At 41.5% G+C, this 18,383-nt stretch overlaps 1 protein-coding gene across 7 annotated transcripts in view; it reads right to left on the reverse strand.

Moving 5' to 3' along the window:
• Positions 1-18,055, reverse strand: part of LOC139376036 (ATP-dependent 6-phosphofructokinase, platelet type-like) — a 35,590-nt gene extending 17,535 nt beyond the window's left edge. For 2 of the 7 annotated variants that reach the window (XM_071118127.1, XM_071118126.1), the window contains exons 1-13: positions 17,766-18,021; positions 8,933-9,006; positions 7,002-7,079; positions 6,075-6,264; positions 5,688-5,853; positions 5,483-5,527; positions 5,115-5,223; positions 4,835-4,930; positions 3,341-3,433; positions 2,875-3,000; positions 2,501-2,565; positions 2,191-2,260; positions 366-389 (exon numbers count right to left, since the gene is read on the reverse strand). In XM_071118127.1, the coding sequence (XP_070974228.1) occupies positions 366-389; positions 2,191-2,260; positions 2,501-2,565; positions 2,875-3,000; positions 3,341-3,433; positions 4,835-4,930; positions 5,115-5,223; positions 5,483-5,527; positions 5,688-5,853; positions 6,075-6,264; positions 7,002-7,079; positions 8,933-9,006; positions 17,766-17,859 (1,230 nt within the window). In that variant the 5' untranslated portion in view covers positions 17,860-18,021. Of the gene's footprint in view, positions 1-365; positions 390-2,190; positions 2,261-2,500; positions 2,566-2,874; positions 3,001-3,340; positions 3,434-4,485; positions 4,582-4,834; positions 4,931-5,114; positions 5,224-5,482; positions 5,528-5,687; positions 5,854-6,074; positions 6,265-7,001; positions 7,080-8,932; positions 9,007-17,765 lie in introns of all 7 variants that reach the window. The other 5 variants (XM_071118131.1, XM_071118130.1, XM_071118128.1 and 2 more) reach the window with 4 other exon arrangements.
• Between the last annotated feature and the right edge of the window lie 328 nt (positions 18,056-18,383).

The raw sequence follows: 18,383 nt of genomic DNA on the forward strand, positions 1-18,383 counted from the left end.
TGTCGTTCCACTTCATGATTGTGTCCCACTTGTTGTTGATTCTTCACAAACAAATACAGTTTTATATAATTATGTTTGAAGCCTGAAATGTGGAAAAAGGTCGCAAAGTTCAAGGGGGCCGAATACTTTCGCAAGGCACTGTAAAAGCTACTTGTTGTTCTATTCTACAGGACCATTGATGCAGCAAATTAGTATTTCAAACGAAGCCTGGTCCCAGATCTGTTTGTGCTCTTGCCAACTCCATTGCTGTCATTGTCAAGCCAAACACGGAGAGTTGGCATGTTAGCACAAACGGTATACATATAGGAGAACTTAGCACTGATCTAAAGCTGGTATATTATAGTAGGTTACAGTACAGTACGTACATTATATGGGAGCTCATCCTCTTCCTATCCCCTCAAGACAGAAAACAATTTAACAAACACACTCTGTTAGTGTCACAAAAAGACCTCAGTATGAGCCACAATGCACCTCAACAGGAAGTACCTGATCCTAACGCACAAATCTGAGAAACGCTGGAAAGACACAAACGTTAGGGAAAACACATGTGAATGTCACAGTAACTTTGTCAATGTACAATATACAGTGGGGCAAAAAAGTATTTAGTCAGCCACCAATTGTGCAAGTTCTCCCACTTAAAAAGATGAGAGGGGCCTGTAATTTTCATCATAGGTACACTTCAACTATGACAGACAAAATGAGAAAAAAAATCCTGAAAATCAAGTTGTAGGATTTTTAATGAATTTATTTGCAAATTATGGTGGAAAATAAGTATTTGGTCAATAACAAAAGTTTATCTCAATACTTTGTTATATACCCTTTGTTGGGTATTCACAAGGTTTTCACACACTGTTGCTGGTATTTTGGCCCATTCCTCCATGCAGATCTCCTCTAGAGCAGTGATGTTTTGGGGCTGTTGCTGGGCAACACGGACTTTCAACTCCCTCCAAAGAATTTCTATGGGGTTGAGATCTGGAGACTGGCTGGGCCACTCCAGGACCTTGAAATGCTTATTACGAAGCCACTCCTTTGATGCCCGGGCGGTGTGTTTGGGATCATTGTCATGCTGAAAGACCCAGCCACGTTTCATCTTCAATGCCCTTGCTGATGGAATGAGGTTTTCACTCAAAATCTCACGATACATGGCCCCATTCATTCTTTCCTTTACACGGATCAGTCGTCCTGGTCCCTTTGCAGAAAAACAGCCCCAAAGCATGATGTTTCCACCCCCATGCTTCACAGTAGGTATGGTGTTCTTTGGATGCAACTCAGCATTCTTTGTCCTCCAAACACGACGAGTTGAGTTTTTACCAAAAAGTTATATTTTGGTTTCATCTGACCATATGACATTCTCCCAATCTTCTTCTGGATCATCCAAATGCTCTCTAGCAAACTTCAGACGGGCCTGGACATGTACTGGCTTAAGCAGGGGGACACGTCTGGCACCGCAGGATTTGAGTCCCTGGCGACGTAGTGTGTTACTGATGGTAGGCTTTGTTACTTTGGTCCCAGCTCTCTGCAGGTCATTCACTAGGACCCCCGTGTGGTTCTGGGATTTTTGCTCACCGGTCTTGTTATCATTTTCACCCCACGGGGTGAGATCTTGCGTGAAGCCCCAGATCGAGGGAGATTATCAGTGGTCTTGTATGTCTTCCATTTCCTAATAATTGCTTCCACAGTTGATTTCTTCAAACCAAGCTGCTTACCTATTGCAGATTCAGTCTTCCCAGCCTGGTGCAGATCTACAATTTTGTTTCTGGTGTCCTTTGACAGCTCCTTGGTCTTGGCCATAGTGGAGTTTGGAGTGTGACTGTTTGAGGTTGTGGACTGGTGTCTTTTATACTGATAACAAGTTCAAACAGGTGCCATTAATACAGGTAACGAGTGGAGGACAGAGGAGCCTCTTAAAGAAGAAGTTACAGGTCTGTGAGAGCCAGAAATCTTGCTTGTTTGTAGGAGACCAAATACTTATTTTCCACCATAATTTGCAAATAAATTCATTAAAAATCCTACAATGTGATTTACTGGATTTTTTTCTCATTTTGTCTGTCATAGTTGAAGTGTACCTATGATGAAAATTACATCCCTCTCTCATATTTTTAAGTGGGAGAACTTGCACAATTGGTGGCTGACTAAATACTTTTTTGCCCCACTGTAAATGTTTGCCTTGGGTTATCTGAGGATACTTACATTTGGGAGTTCAGAGTCTGCTTTCCGGTAAGACAGGAGTTTGTAGGTGTTCAGGTTGTTTTCGAAACTCCTGCAAAATATGAATGAAACATACTGTTATTCATCCATCTACCTTTTGTCCAGAAACCTCCATTACTAAGTTGCATAAACTTTTAAAGGCAAGAGGAAAATGAATCTGAATCCTGTAACGCGGTAATGGTCCTGCTAGACTAGACTGCTGGCCAAATAAAGATATGCATCTTAGAAATACAGAGATATCACTTTATTTTATCAAAGAATGTAGAATTGGTAAAAGAGTCAGATAATGTACCTGCCACGCAGTCTCACAGCTTCCTCAAAATTCTTCTCGTCCATGGCTTTCTGGACGTCTTGTGTCTATTGAGAACATAAATACGAGTGGTTAATGTGTCTGGAATCAACAGCCTATCAATCGTCTTTATTCATAATAGATATATAATGTATACAGTAGGTAGAAGTACTTGATGCATTCTGTGAATGGTGTAGAACCTGAAAACATCACAAAGGGGTAGGCTATTACTTCATACGTGTTCATTACTGTTGAGTAAAGCAATCTCACACCCACTATCTTGGCTGGCGGCCATCCCCATCTGTACCCTGTACAGAATACTAATCCAGGGTCCCAGCAGGGCCTGTATAGCATGTGAACACACAGTGTAAGTGTACCATCTGAACACACTCCATGAGGGGCAGACGGACAGCCTGGTTCCCACACAGAGACACTACGCAGGCCGGTGTGCTGGCTGACGCCTCCAACAGGGCCAGGACCGCCTCCACTCCCATACGACTGGCCTGGACAGACAGGGTGGAGGGAAAAGGTCAAATAATATTTAAACTGGGGTCAACTTAGAATTCATGGTGATTTGGGACACTGGGAAAATAACTTCAAGTTCAAGTTAGAAATTGCATAACAGTATGAAATGGCATGCTCTTTAAATGATGATTACCATACTGAAACTTCCTCATGGTTACTAACCAAAACAAACAAACCAGGGATATTATTCAGCTATTAGACAGACGGCAGCACAAATGGCTGTGCCTCTAACTGAAAAGTAGTGCATTTATAGGGAATAGGAGCAACCCAGTCTATAAGGGCCTTTCCATTGTATGTGAGTATGTGGGTAACACTCACCAGGATCCGGTCAAAGGCAGAGGGGGTTCCTCCTCTCTGGACGTGACCCAGGATGGTGACTCGGGTGTCAAAGCCCAGACAGCTAACAACCAACTATAGTAGGAGAGGAAGGCCAGGTATTGAGCAATGTACGTTTCCTCAAATTAGCAGAGTAATCAAATAACACTTACGTCCCAAATGGCACCCTATTCCCTATATAGTGCACTACTACAAAAGTAATGCATTATATAGATCAGTGTTTCTTAATCCTGGTCCTGGGGACCCAAAGGAGTGCACATCTGATTCCACTAATCAAAGATTTGATGATGAGCTGAATCAGCTGTGTAGTGCTAAGGCAAAAAACAAAATGTGCACCCTTTTGGGTCCCCAGGACCATGATATAGAGAATAGGTTGCCATTTGGAATGCAACAATTGTCTATTTGTATTGTATGGTAGAAAGAGAATGACAATGGCATGCTATACCTTAGGAAGAAAGACAGTAGGGGAAAGCACAAGCACTGTACACCCATGCAAAACAGTTCCTGTCATGTACACTGTAAGTGAGTCTCCAACACTTACACCTGTGTGTTCCAAATGGCACCCTATTCCCTATATAGTGCACTACTTTAAACCAGAGCTGGTCAAAACTAGTACAGTATATTATAGAGAATAGGGTGCCATTTTGGACTCAGACCTTGTTATTTTGTTCTGCCAGGTAAACTGTACTGTATAAGACTCTTACCAGAACAAAGATCCTATAAGTTCTATATGGATTTCTATGCTGACCAGGTTAGGTACGCTGATGAAGAACAAGGTTGCAAAGGCACAAACAGGACGAAGAATAATTCACAGAAGTTCACATCACTAAGAAAGATCCAATAAAATACTTATATGAAGAGTTAAAACATGGACAGCATGTTGTTAATGGGACAGAGAGATGGAGAGATGACGATGTGCAGCCAGAAGTAACCACGGCACACAGAAGTACTGTACCAGATCTGGGTTCAAATACAATATGAAATCATTTCAAATACTTAATGTGGGCTTGATTGAGCTTGTCTGGCGCAATTAAACCAATAGAAAAGTCGCAAAAAGATTTCAAATAGGATTTGAACCCAGGTCTGTAGAGGAGTACTCCACCAGTACAGGACAGCTGAGTACTTACTTCCTTAATATGGTCTGTAGTGATAGGCTTGTTGTGAGAATCTATCGCCCCCTCTGCTACAATAATGATATTGAGCCGTTTCTTATCTGCACGATTCTATAAGAATACAAACAAAGCACAAATATACAGTACATGACAGAACATTTTTGCATTTGGCTTTTCAAAAGCTGGACCCGGTTTATGCTGAAACAGCTGCATGCCTACCAGAGAGAGAGAAAGAACAGATCTGCCTACTACCTCTGTCCATCTCTCACTTAACAGAGTCCTTTCATCTGTAAAGCATGGAGCTGTTCACACATCTGTAGGACCTCCTTTTGGTTCCCCCTACGTTGCATATTCAGGTACTCACATCCTTGACATTATTAACAGTAATAGCCTTTCCTTGTCTGTCAATGGCTCCTTCAGCGACAATGATTATATTCAGCCTTGAACCCCTGGATCGGCTCTGGACATTAAGAAACACAATGAACACTGCTGCTTTTGCTATGGTTGAAGGAAATACAATACACTACAGTGTTATCACTAAGCAGTAAATTCTATTCAATGTGAGGTATAGATTGAAATGTATTTGTTAGATCTGCAGATGTCGGATGTTACCTTTGTGTGTGTGTGTGTGTGTGTGTGGTTACCTCAGACAGTTTCTGACACATCTGTTCCTCCCACCCGTCCTCAGGGGGCATCTCAGGGATCAGCACCCAGTCAGCCCCGCAGGCCAGAGCACTTACTAGGGCCAGGTACCTACACACACACACACACACACACACACACACACACACACACACACACACACACACACACACACACACACACACACACACACACACACACACACTACATTTAGTATACAATAAAATATAAATACATGCAATACAAACCCATTTGTATGTATTATGTACAAACATTTTCAAAGCAGGACTGCTGAGAGTCCATTGCTAAATTGTAGCAAGTACAAGAATAAAGCAGGAAATGAAAGCAGAAATGAAATGCCATTCCATACCCACAATGTCTTCCCATGACCTCCAGCACAAACGTCCTCTGGTGGCTGAGAGAAAGGAGATAAGTCTGTAAATGTTGTATGTGTACAAACAACACCACTGAGCTAAATATGGCACTGTATCTGTCAGTACCTCTGTCTGTGTAAATGTTGGCTCATCTAAAAGTTAAGAAATGTACCATTCAACAACAATCCTCTATGTCAGTACCTCTGGGCTGTAGTCATGATTGCGTCCACCACCTCTATGATTCTGTGTAGGGCAGAGTCTGTCCCGATTGTCATGTCAGTGCCACAGAAGTCGTTGTCGATGGAGCCCACCATTCCCACGATGTGCAGCTCTGAATTGTTCTGGGCAGCCTTCTCATCAATCAGACCTTTATTCACAATGCAACGCAACATGAACCCACTGGCTTCACTACTGAGTAGTGTACACTCATAGATGGAATGGCTGTATACAGGCTTTGGTAATACATAGTAATACATGTTTTACTACAACATGTCAGGCATATAAATAAAAACATTTGTGTAGAAATGAATGATGGAGTAGATTACTGTGAACATTTGGTCCACTCCATTGACTATAACATTGAGATACCCTGCTGGACCAGTTCCTCCAGTAGTCCGCTCCACTCCTCTCTGAAGAGGTTGGCCCCAGTGAGGCTGCCGTCCCCTCCGATCACACACAGGTTGGTGATGTCACGCTGCACCAGGTGGTGGGCAGCCTTCAGACGCCCCTCGTGGCTGCGGAACTCCTTGCAGCGGGCACTGCCAATGACCGTGCCACCCTGACAGGAAAACACAACAGTCAAGAATTCAGATGAATGACAGTTGGAAAGATGGATTGATGGATGGATGACAACTGAATTGATGGATGGATGACAACTGAATTGATGGATGACAACTGAATTTATGAATGGATGACAACTGAATTGATGGATGGATAGGTTGAGGTTGGTGGATAGATGAATGAAGATTGGATGGATGGGTGAAGGATAGATGGAGGGATGGATGGATGACTGAATTAATTAATGTTAGAAGGATAGACGGATGAATGTGGATGGATGGATGGATGGATGGATGGATGGATGGATGGATGGATGAAGGTAGGATGAATGAAACAAAACAGCTCTAGAGCAAACCAATGGATGATATTATCTGACACAATTGAGCACTGCTGCATTGATAGGTGTCATTAATTCAACATCTCACATATTGTTTTAGTGTTGTGTTGTGTGGTGTGTTTTGTTGTCATTAACTATCAGGTTCATGCAGAATCCACCTTCCACTCTGTTTAGCATCGGCCAGAAATGCAGCTGCGCTCATCTGTCACATGCAATTTGTAAATTCTGGGACCACTGATATATTCAAACCATTAACCACCATATACTGTATAGTATACTGTAGCCTCTGGACAAAATATTAATTAACCACTATGTATACTATATATATAGCCTGTGACTGTGATGATAATGTTAAACAAATCCATAGTATTTTGCCTAAAGGCATTCATTGCACTACTTACCACTTGCAGCATGCTGGAGACACTTTCCCATGATGCCTCTTCAATGTTATCCCCACCATCTACCATACCCTGGTAACCCTGCATATATAAAATACATATTAACATTATCTCACAGCATAGGCCTATATTTCCTAATAGTAATATGAACATATTCATGAATTACAATGTTGTTACATAGTAACAGTCGTTGACTCTGCAACGCATCTTTGATAACATCAGGGATATTGACTTACATTCATTTTGAGAGGACAATGCTAAATCATGCTAACTGCTACCTGTAGCAAAAGTAAACAACAGATTATCATGGATGCTGTCTCTCAGTACCAAGTCGATGTGCAGGGGTAATTGAGGTAGATATTTACATATAGGTAGGGATGAAGTCACTAGGCTACAGGATAGATGATAAACAGTAACAGCAGTTTGTGATGAGACAAAAGAGTTAGTGCAAAAAGGGCCAATGCAGGTAGCTAATTAGTTAACTATTTTAACTATTTATTTAGCAGTCTTATGGCTTGGGGGTCGAAGCTGTTCGTGGTCCTGTTGGTTCCATACTTGCATCGGTAGTGCTTGCTGTGTGCTAGTAGAGAGAACCCTTTGACTTGGGTGGCTGGAGTCTTTGCTTAAGTGTCGTCTATTGTTAGAGACTCCAGTGTTTGATGACTGATGAAAGGTATTCCATTGAGCAGGCTCACAGCACACTCACTGTCTGTGTCTCAAATGGCACACTAGTCCTTATATAGTGCACAGCTTTTTACCAGAGCCCTATGCACACCAAAAGTAGTGCACTATACGGAATAGGTTGGAATTTGGGACATACGCTCTGCAAGAGGCTAACTGTAACATGTTGTTATCTACTCTGTCTGACTCAATGGAGACGGGAGGATAAGAGCTCTGGTGTCAATGTCTAAATAATTGGATTACAGGAAGCTTCAGACGTCCCTGTAGTGCCATCGCCATGAGTCTGAATAAACAACAGCATGCTGTGAGATACATCAGTGTACCTTTAATAAGTGGGCATCATTTGTGCTAGTGTTAAAGGGATGGTTCATCTAATTTTCATGTTTGGGCCAAATTGATCTTACCTCGAGTTGTCTATGTATGCCGGTACCCCGTGTATATACAGTAGCAAAGTTATCATTACTCGTGTATTTATTCCTTGTGTTATTATTTTTCGATTATTTCTCTGCGTTGTTGGGAAGCACCCGTAAGTAAGCATTTCACTGTTAGTCCACACCTGTTGTTTACGAAGCATGTAACAAATACAGTTTGATTTGATATTCTCATACAGTATTCCATCATGACCTCTTATGACCAGGCGTTACGTCATCCTTATAAAAGCATTAAGTGAAAGTAGAGACAGAATCTGTAGAGACAGAATCACACCTAAGTTCATTCTTAAGCCCTGAAATTATTTTATTTGACCCCATTGTTGGGAAGGGCCTGTAAGCAAGCATTTCACTCTAGTCTACACCTGTTTATGAAGCATGTGACAAATACAATTTGATTTGACCCCAGTGGACAGGAACATTATTAGATAACCTCCAGAGTATGATTTCCTCAGCAAATTAATTAGCTGCTTATGTATGGGAAACTGCTCCCGCTACCAACACCATGAGTTCACAAGTTTCCAATTCAAATACTTCTCATTTCCATGACCCTTAAATAAAATAAAAGTCATCTCGTTGAACATTTATGCCGAAGAATCGCTCCTCCTCTGTTTTATTTAAACATTACACATTCTGCATAGAGATCCTTTTAATCACCAATTTAATTTAGTGTTCTATTTCATTCTGTAACATTTTGTTTATCCAAACCACTACTGCTCAAAGAAAAAGCTTTGCCCTATGAGCACAGAGCTTGTCGGTGTTGATTTGTCTCAGTGTCAGTGGTAGAACAGTACAAGCCCGCGGGAGTGTCTATCATGATCTCACCTCATGGACGAAGTAGACTTTAGCTCCCACATAAATACCCATGCGGACCACAGCCCGTACAGCAGCATTCATACCTGCACAACAACAACAACACAGAGGCAGAGAGAGTCAGAGAGAATGAAAAATACATTCATTATATGACAATGCATGTTATATTTGGTAGGCTACAGGCTGAAAATACAAATCAGGGAGATGGGATGAATCATGTAAATCAAGTTAACATGGTGTGCTCCGTCCAGCAGAGAAAGATACTTGCATAGGCATTGACCTTGATTCAGTATCTAGTACATTTTCCATTGACAGTGTGGAAATTGGTCATAATGATTACAAAGACTTGCATCTTAGTTGCACCAAAACTACGTTAATATTGTTATACAAGTGTGGGAATAATTTTGAATGCGGTATCTTTGGTTAACTTATTACGGACAAGACAATACACTCTAATCTAGTACCTACAGTAAAAGGGTTATCTGGCTGTCCCCATAGGAGAACCCTTTAAGGAACCATTTTTGGTTCCAGGTAAGAACCCTTTTGGTTCCTTTTTAATTCCCCTTCCACAGAGGGCTCTACATAGAACCCAAAGGGGTTCTACCTGGAACCAAAAAGGGTTATCCTATGGGGACAGCCAAAGAACCCTTTTAGAATCCTTTTTTTCTAAGAGTGTAGCACTTACTGCTTACAGCTACATTCTCATTAGTCTGTACACGCAGCCAAGAACAGTAGGGCAGCCCTGTGGTGCCAAGACTGCTCTATGCTGATGTCCTTCCACTTCTCCCACACCACACAACAAGGCTGCTATTCACTGGCTTCCCAGAGCACTCTGAGTGTGGGCGGGAGCAGGCGCTGCCTTGGATGTCATTATTGTTAGTGTCAGCCTCCAAGAGCTTCTTAGGCCCACAACAATGAACTCACGTGTATCTGAAATGGGACCCTATTCCCTATAGTGCACTAGTTTTTACCCCTATTCCTTATATAGTGCACTTACTTTGACCAGGGCCCACATAGGGTACACTATATATGATATAGGGTTTCATTTCAGAATCAGCATGTCTTCACAGTAAACAGACAGTAGCGAGACCAGAGTGCATGGTTGGTCTGGCACAGATATTAAGGGTCTGTTGTCTGGGTCGATGCTAACGAGCACTGATTCTGGTACTGTGGGTTGGCTGGTGCCAGTCACTGTTGCTAGGAGACCAGTAACAATATAAGATAAAGGAGACCTGTGTGTACACAGAAAATTGTGCATATATTAGCCAATGTAGGTTAACAATGATAAACACTGAATCCCACTGGAAGATTTCCTGAAGCATGGCCAATGGTTCTGTAATTAATTTTAGGAATCACCCTATATACAGAACCAACTGATATTTTCTGGCAGATAAGACTGCCAGAAGTCTTAGTGGTTTTTACTTACATCATGTGAATGTTCTAGTCTTCAGGGTAGGCTACAGGATGCTTTCTAGCTTCGACCACAGCTGGATTCTGACGGGACTTTTGCACTATATTCCTGCTGTGTAGACAATGGTAGATTTCATGGTAGGTAGTCTCGTACAAAGTGCTTGGTCTAATGGTAGCCCACTGTTGACACAGCAGGAATGTAGTGTGAATGTGACAAAAGTTTGATTCGGGTGTTTATTTGATAGCGAGGGACAAATGTATCTTTACGACGGCCAAGTAGTGTTCGTAGAGATGATGGATTAGGTATGTTTAGTTATGTTTGATTTCTCTACAGCAGGTAGTGGTGTGTATTCATGAATACCAAGGGAAACCAGGCTTCCCCCAAAAACGTATCAAGAAAAAAATAAAAACACATAAAATAATGTATCTTTCATCTCTCTGTTTCATAATTTTCTCACAGGAGAAAGCATCCGAGTGATCAAAACAGTGCTCCTCTGTCTCTACGTGACAACCATCTACAGTTGAAGTCGGAAGTTTACATACACTTAGGTTGGAGTCAAGAAAACTCATTTTTCAACCACTCAACAAGTTTCTTGTTAACAAAATATAGTTTTGGCAAGTCAGTTAGGATCTACTTTGTGCATGACACAAGTATTTTTTCCAACAATTGTTTACAGACAGATTATTTCAATTATAATTCACTGTATCACAATCCAGTAGGTCAGAAGTTTACATACACTAAGATAACTGTGCCTTTAAACAGCTTGGAAAATTCCAGAAAATTATGTCATGGCTTTAGAAGCTTCTGATAGAAGCTTCTGACATCATTTGAGTCAATTTGAGGTGTATCTGTGGATGTATTTCAAGGCCTACCTTCAAACTCAGTGCCTCTTTGCTTGACATCATGGGAAAATCTAAAGAAATCAGCAAAGACATAAAAAAAAACTAATTGTAGACCTCCACATGTCTGGTTCATCCTTGGGAGCAATTTCCAAACGCCTGAAGGTACCACGTTCATCTGTACAAACAATAGTACGCAAGTATAAACACCATGGGACCATGCATCCTTCATACCGCTCAGGAAGGATACATGTTCTGTCTCCTAGAGATGAACATACTTTGGTGCGAAAGTGCAAATCAGTCCCAGAACAGCAGCAAAGGGCCTTGTGAATATGCTGGAGGAAACAGGTACAAAAGTATCTATAGCCACAGTAAAAACGAGTCCTATATCGACATAACCTGAAAGGCCGCTCAGCAAGGAAGAAGCCACTGCTCCAAAACTGCCATGAAAAAGCCAGACTACGGTTTGCGACTGCACATGGGGACAGAGATCGTACTTTTTGGAGAAATGTCCTCTGGTCTGATGAAACAAAAATAGAACTGTTTGGCCATAATGACCATTGTTATGTTTGGAGGAAAAAGGGGGAGGCTTGCAAGCCGAAGTACACCATCCCAAGAACGGGGGTGGCAGCATCATGTTGTGGGGGTGCTTTGCTGCAGGAGGGACTGGTGCACTTCACAAAATAGATGGCATCATGAGTGAGCAAAATGATGTGGATATATTGAAGCAACATCTCAAAACATCAGTCAGGAAGTTAAAGCTTGGTCGCAAATGGGTCTTCCAAATGGACAATGACCCCAAGCATACTTCCAAAGTTATGGCAAAATGGCTTAAGGACAACAAAGTCAAGGTATTGGAGTGGTCATCACAAAGCCCTGACCTCAATCTTATAGAAGACGGAACTGAAAAAGTGTGTGTGAGCAAGGAGGCCTACAAACCTGACTCAGTTACACCAGCTCTGTCAGGAGGAATGGGCCAAAATTCACCCAACTTATTGTGGGAAGCTTGTGGAAGGCTACCTGAAACGTTTGACCCAAGTTAAACAATTTAAAAGGCAATGCTACCAAATACTAATTGTATGTAAACTTTTGACCCACTGAGAATGTGAGAAAATAAATAAAAGCTGAAATAAATCATTCTCTCTACTATTATTCTGACATTACACATTCCTAAAATAAAGTGGTGATCCTAACTGACCTAAGACAGGGAATTTTTACTAGGATTAAATGTCAGGAATTGTGAAAAACTGAGTTTAAATGCATTTTTCTAAGGTGTATGTAAACTTCCGACTTCAACCTACTCATCTTGTTGGCTGACAAAAGTAAATGTGGACAGTTCTTCCAATATCTTCAAAGTTCACCTCGGAATTGGATAAAGACGTGCGCAGTTGTGTCCCTGATTTGTCTGTCTTCACTTGTAGCCTGTGAGAAAGACCTGATCACATGATTGAGTGTGCAGCACTCACTGGCCACAAAAGGCATGGATTCTTTTAGGGTGCATTACGGCCACACAAAGGGGATGCCGCCATAAAATTCTAGACATGTTCAAGTGCTTGTCAAATTGTGAATGAGTGATTGATGTAGTGTGTACAGCCTAGGCAAAAAACAAAGCAGAGATCATGCCTTTCAAGCAACTTTTTTCAAATCATCATTAGAGTCGCATCATGCAGCCTTAAAAATTTAAAAATCAAAACATCCGTCATACCGCTCAGGAAGGATACGCGTTCTGTCTCCTAGAGATGAACGTACATTTGTAGAACAACTAAAGTTACATTAATAACTCTAAATTAAGCATATAATAATACCTATTTCTTTGTTAACCGCATAACACAGAATAGCTGCATGTGCGCACTCCCTCAAATCGTTTGGAGAAAATATTATTTCTGTCACACCCTGATTTGTTTCACCTGTCTTTGTGATTGTCTCCACCCCCCTCCAGGTGTCGTCCATCTTCCCCCTTATCCCCTGTGTATTTATACCTGTGTTCTCTGTTTGTCTGTTGCCAGTTCGTCTTGTTTGTTCAAGCCTACCAACGTTTTGTCTCAGCTCCTGTTTTTCCCTAGTCTCTCTTTTTCTCGTCCTCCTGGTTTTTGACCCTTGCCTGTCCTGACCAAGTACCCACCCCCCTGATCACTCTGCCTGTCCCTGAGCCTGCCTGCCGTCCTGTGCCTTTGCTCCACCTCTGGATTGCTGAACTCTGCCTGTCCCTGACCCCGAGGCTGCCTGCCGTATTGTACCTTTGCTCCTACTCTGGATTATCGCCCCCTGCCTGTCTTGACCTGTCGTTTGCCTGCCCCTGTTGTTACAATAAACATTGTTACTTCACACAGTCTGCACTTGGGTCTTACCTTGATTCCTGATAGTTTCTATTTTATTCAGCTTTGTTCAGTTGTATTCTTCATACTATAAAATAATGCCATGGAATTCTAAGCAAATCTTGTCTGCTAAATTCACTTTTGTAGCCCACAGCCATTTGGCTTAGCCAGATCAGGACCTAACATAAGGACAACTCAGAGTATGCTATTCTGTTCTTTATTGTGTAGGCTATATTACATGTATTTATTAGACTTTTTAAAATGTAGATGTTCAGAAGGTCAGCATCAGTGAAAGCCAGAAGATGGTAAATGTGTTTATGTTAATTAACGGCCAATTACCGTGAGACGACAGTTATTGTCGTGACCGCCACAGCCCTAGGTGCGCCAGGAGGTTGCTGGGGGGGGGGGGTGCTTGGCTTCTCCAGTGATTTTACCCACTCACTCAACTGACAGCAGGGTTCCCCAACTGGTAGTTTATTTGGCCCACCCAAGTTTCTTTTTATGCATTTTCATTGTTGGACATAGAAGACAATAACAACACCAGGAAATCGGCCCTAGTGATTTTAATTTTGGTCATCTGTTCCCATGTATTCCCACACATAATAGAGATATTGTATACAACTGTAAGCAAGGTTTGAAATTATGTTTTAGTCAAATATTATGGTCTTCTTGTGGTCAATTTGCAGTAAAAAAAAAAAAAGTGTTATTATGTTCCGGCCCACTGACCAGCCACTCAAAAAAATGTATTTGGACGCGGCTGAATCTAGTTGATGATCCCTGCTCTATAGTAACAGGATGCAGTGTATTTCTCAACACAGACATATGCATACAACCTCTTCCTTCCAGCACTACTGACCCTTCAAGATAGGATCAAGCAAAGTAAAGAACAGCAGGCCAATGAAACAAAGCGACACAACATTGTGTTTGAAGGCTTTGAGCAAGGTGACAATATTTGGGCCATGCCAGTAACAATCTTTAAAGCTGTGAAGAGATAAAGCGTCATTACATGGTTACACGTGTAGGCTTTTTAGAACTAGTACTCTGATGAGAAAGGGAGTAGCCTACTACTCTACTCCCCACTATGTCACACTTTAATGACAGATACAGTAGACTATTGTTGCAAATGTACTACAGTATCATAAATTCAGTAGAAATCTCAGCCTGCTGTAGTCTGCCAATAAGATAGTCCATGTAAAGAGAGTACAATATTATTAGTGAATGACAGCCAGGGCCAGGCATGGAACAATGAATGGCTGAGTCACACTTATTACTACCACAGTCCTTTACTGAGATGTCAGTTGTGTTTCCACATTATAGTGACGCATAGAGGTAGCCAAATTTCTAAACTCTGTGAGAGGTAGGCTACATTTCGGAGTTGAGAAACCCAGGGGACAACTCCACTACTTGCAGCGCCTCACGTAGGTCTACCCTATTCTCATCCCCATCCTCCTCTTTAAGTGCTTGTCTGCCCATTAGTAATGCCATGCGCGCTACAATAGTCAAGATGTGTTTTAATTGGCAGCCACCTCTGTGTCCCATGATAAGGTGCACTGTGGTTGTGTCCCAAATGGCACCATATTCCCTGTAAAGTACACCTGGTCAAAAGTAGTACGCTGAATTGGTAATTTGGGATACAGCCCCCTGCCACTTCCTGCCAGGCTGGCACAAATGTTAATCCTCAGATGTTTTAATGCACAGGGAACTTTATAATGATAGTCACATTGAAATAGGCTGATATAAAATTAAATACATTACAATATTGATAGGCTCGTATGCAGTGACAACCCATCATTCAGGACAGGTGAGGCAGAGCTGAAAAAAGTGCCTGTTTTGCATTAACACGTGCTAATATCAGTTTGCAAACAATGTAAAAAATTAAATATCATTGAGTTAATAAAGCCGCACACAAACATGGTCTGTTTTTTGCTTTCTTGAGTAAGGCAGCTCTAAAATTAAGGTGTTTCAGCCTAGCTCAGTGCTTTCTGTGGTGGTGGGGCAGCCAGTGGAAAATACGGAGCGTAGCGGTTGGTAATGTTCTCTTGTTGCGCCGTGATTGGCTAAGTGTTCTGTCACTCACGGGGACACTACGTCATCGCAAAATCTACGGAGAGAACTCGAAAATTCTAGGCCCTTTGGTGCTGACATACAGTTACATTAGAAGTGCCCATCAAAGGCTCAAGGTCATTGACCACAGATAAAATGACATCAAATCACATATATCTACTGTAGCTTAGGTTGGACTGATCATGTCAACCTCAAACTTTCAAAATTTTAGCTAGCAAGCTAGACAAGCAGTCATCCTCATGAATCAAGTCGACAATCTACTGGCAAATCCTTTTCATATGAAGATAAATTATAGATAAAACGTATCGGTGCTCATCGGCCATTGAACATAAACATTACACAACAAGATGGAAATTCAACAATGAGAAGCTTCGAAGGAATCAGTGGCTAACTGCAAGCATTGCTAAGCAATCACTAGCCTGCTATTCAGTGGAGTGGGTGTGTTGTCCAAGTCTGGGATTAAGGGTCTCTTTTCCAAGCTTAAAAGAATACAAATTCACATGCAACAGACTTCAGTGAGTTCAAGAGAAATGGGAACGCTGACAAAAACTAGCTCGGACTTGGAAAATACATTTTGAACGATTATCCAACTCGGATGTCGGGAACTTGGGCTTCTTTCTAGAGCTCCGACCTGAAGATCACTGACGTCATGAATCGGCCTTGTTTTTTTCTGAGTTCCCAGTTGTCTTGAAAGCACCATAAATCCAGAAAATGCCAGACTTTGATGACTAAATTTGCCCACAAGAAGGACCGCCGTGCCACCTTCCTGTTCAAGTAAGCACAGCATAAAATATATTGTATGCTACTGCATAAATTCTGTAATATGCCAGGGAGATATGTATACTGTAGCTAAGAAAGCAATACTAAGTGTATGTTGTGTAATAAGCTATTAGTAGCCCATGTGGCGCACCCTATTAAATTTGGTCCCTTTCCCCCTCATAACCTAGCCTACTGTTCTTACTTGGTGGTGCACATGTAGCCTATTGCCTGTTTGAGAGAAATGTAATCATTTAATATTTTAAGAGCTTTCATTGTCTGCTTATATGCCCCCTTCATTTATCCCACGGTTCTATCTTGGTGTACAGGGAAAATACTGTAAGAATGGCCCATTAACTTAATTCTATTAATGCACATTTCAAAAGTGCTGAACAAATAGTTGACTACGTCCGTCTACGTCCGTCTAAGCTCGCTCATTAATGTCTTAATCAAAATGACAAATAGCCTCTTATCCGATTGTCGTCCCCTTATGCTATAGTTTGTACATCTCAATTGTTAGTAGAAACCACATTTGTTTAAGCAAGTCAGCTATATCAGCTGTTTTTTTAAGGCAGTAAATGAGGCTGAATTAACTGTTTAGCTGCCAGACAAGGCTCCTCTGATAGCCAGGTGTAGCAGTGGTAAGAATTCACTCCATGGTGCTGAAAAGAAAGCTCTGCTCTTGGGACAGCTTTATGTAGGCCCTAACAGTTTGTGGGCACTGTTTGTCACGGTTATAATGCAACTAATGTATTGTGTTGTGTAGTGGCTTTGCTGGCATGGATCCCAATTTTTTGTTTTTGTTGAGTTTGCCCCACCAAGATTTACATGCTAAAATCGCAACTGCTACTATGCACATATGCTTAGCTCTCTGCAATTGGCATGTTGAGTTTAACATCCAGGGCGTGCGCCTGCAGACGTGATGACATATCTGCGCCATAGGTTATCAACGAATGGAATTCCGCAATGCAGGCTTCAGTGTCGGATAGTGCTATCCGGGATTCTTGGGACGTCCACACTCTTACCCTAACTCTAACCTTAACCATAAATATCCCTTGCCGGATAGCACCGACCCTTCAGTATGATACACTTTTTTGCTCCGTGTTTTTGTTGATTGCAATAATGCATCATCTCCCTTTTCCAATGGTGTGACAATTCTAACCAAAAATAGCCTACCACATGCCTACATACTCCACAAATAATGTTATTATGAATTTTATTTAATGTTGAACAGCTTTTTTTGGTCAATACTCAACTAGCCTACATTATCTTTTGAATAATTAAGTCAAACATATGAGAACAAAATACTAAGTTCCTTTAGGCTAAACACAATGACAGCACTTGTAATACTGATATTAACTCGACACTTTGTTTCCCTTTTAGTATCGTAATGATTACACAATTCCAGCGTTTATTACAGTATCACTCTAATCCACTTGTAGCCTAACAGTAACTGATACCTTGAGCATCTCCTCCGCTTGTCAGAACGCCGATGGATTTTCCAGCACCGGAAAGATTCTCAAATAATTTCTTGGTGTCCTGCCGCTTCGCCATGGCTCCCTCTTCTACCCTTCACAAGATTATATACGAAAAGTCTTATTTTTTGTTGGTATGTAGGTTTTGAAAATAAATAGGTGTCGGTATTTGAGAGACCGACTGTAAATTAATGCAGTGGTTGACGCCCCCTTCCTTTCCCTGCTTCGCTGACTCGCTTCTGACAGTCACCGATGGCAACAGTGAGGTCACGGCTAGATGGGATACAGTTTGTGTCAAATTAACGTCTAAAGTATATTTTTTTTGGGGGGGTGGGGTAGCTAACCCTAAACCTTTTCATAACCTTAATCTAATTATCATAACCTGATAAGTTAATTATCTTAACGTGCTGCTTAAACAAAATCTGTTAAATTATGATATAAACTGTATCCCATCTAGTCAAAACCCAGCGGAGAGCCTATAAAGCAATCATCCTGTAATTAATTGACAGTGGTGTCATCCAATAGAATGCTGCATCACGTATATTCCTCCAACTATTCTGACCAATTGGGCCGGTAGAAATTACTAGCGCGACAACGATAAGG

The sequence above is a fragment of the Oncorhynchus clarkii genome, chromosome 20 (assembly GCF_045791955.1).
Source record: "Oncorhynchus clarkii lewisi isolate Uvic-CL-2024 chromosome 20, UVic_Ocla_1.0, whole genome shotgun sequence".
NCBI lineage: Eukaryota > Metazoa > Chordata > Actinopteri > Salmoniformes > Salmonidae > Oncorhynchus > Oncorhynchus clarkii.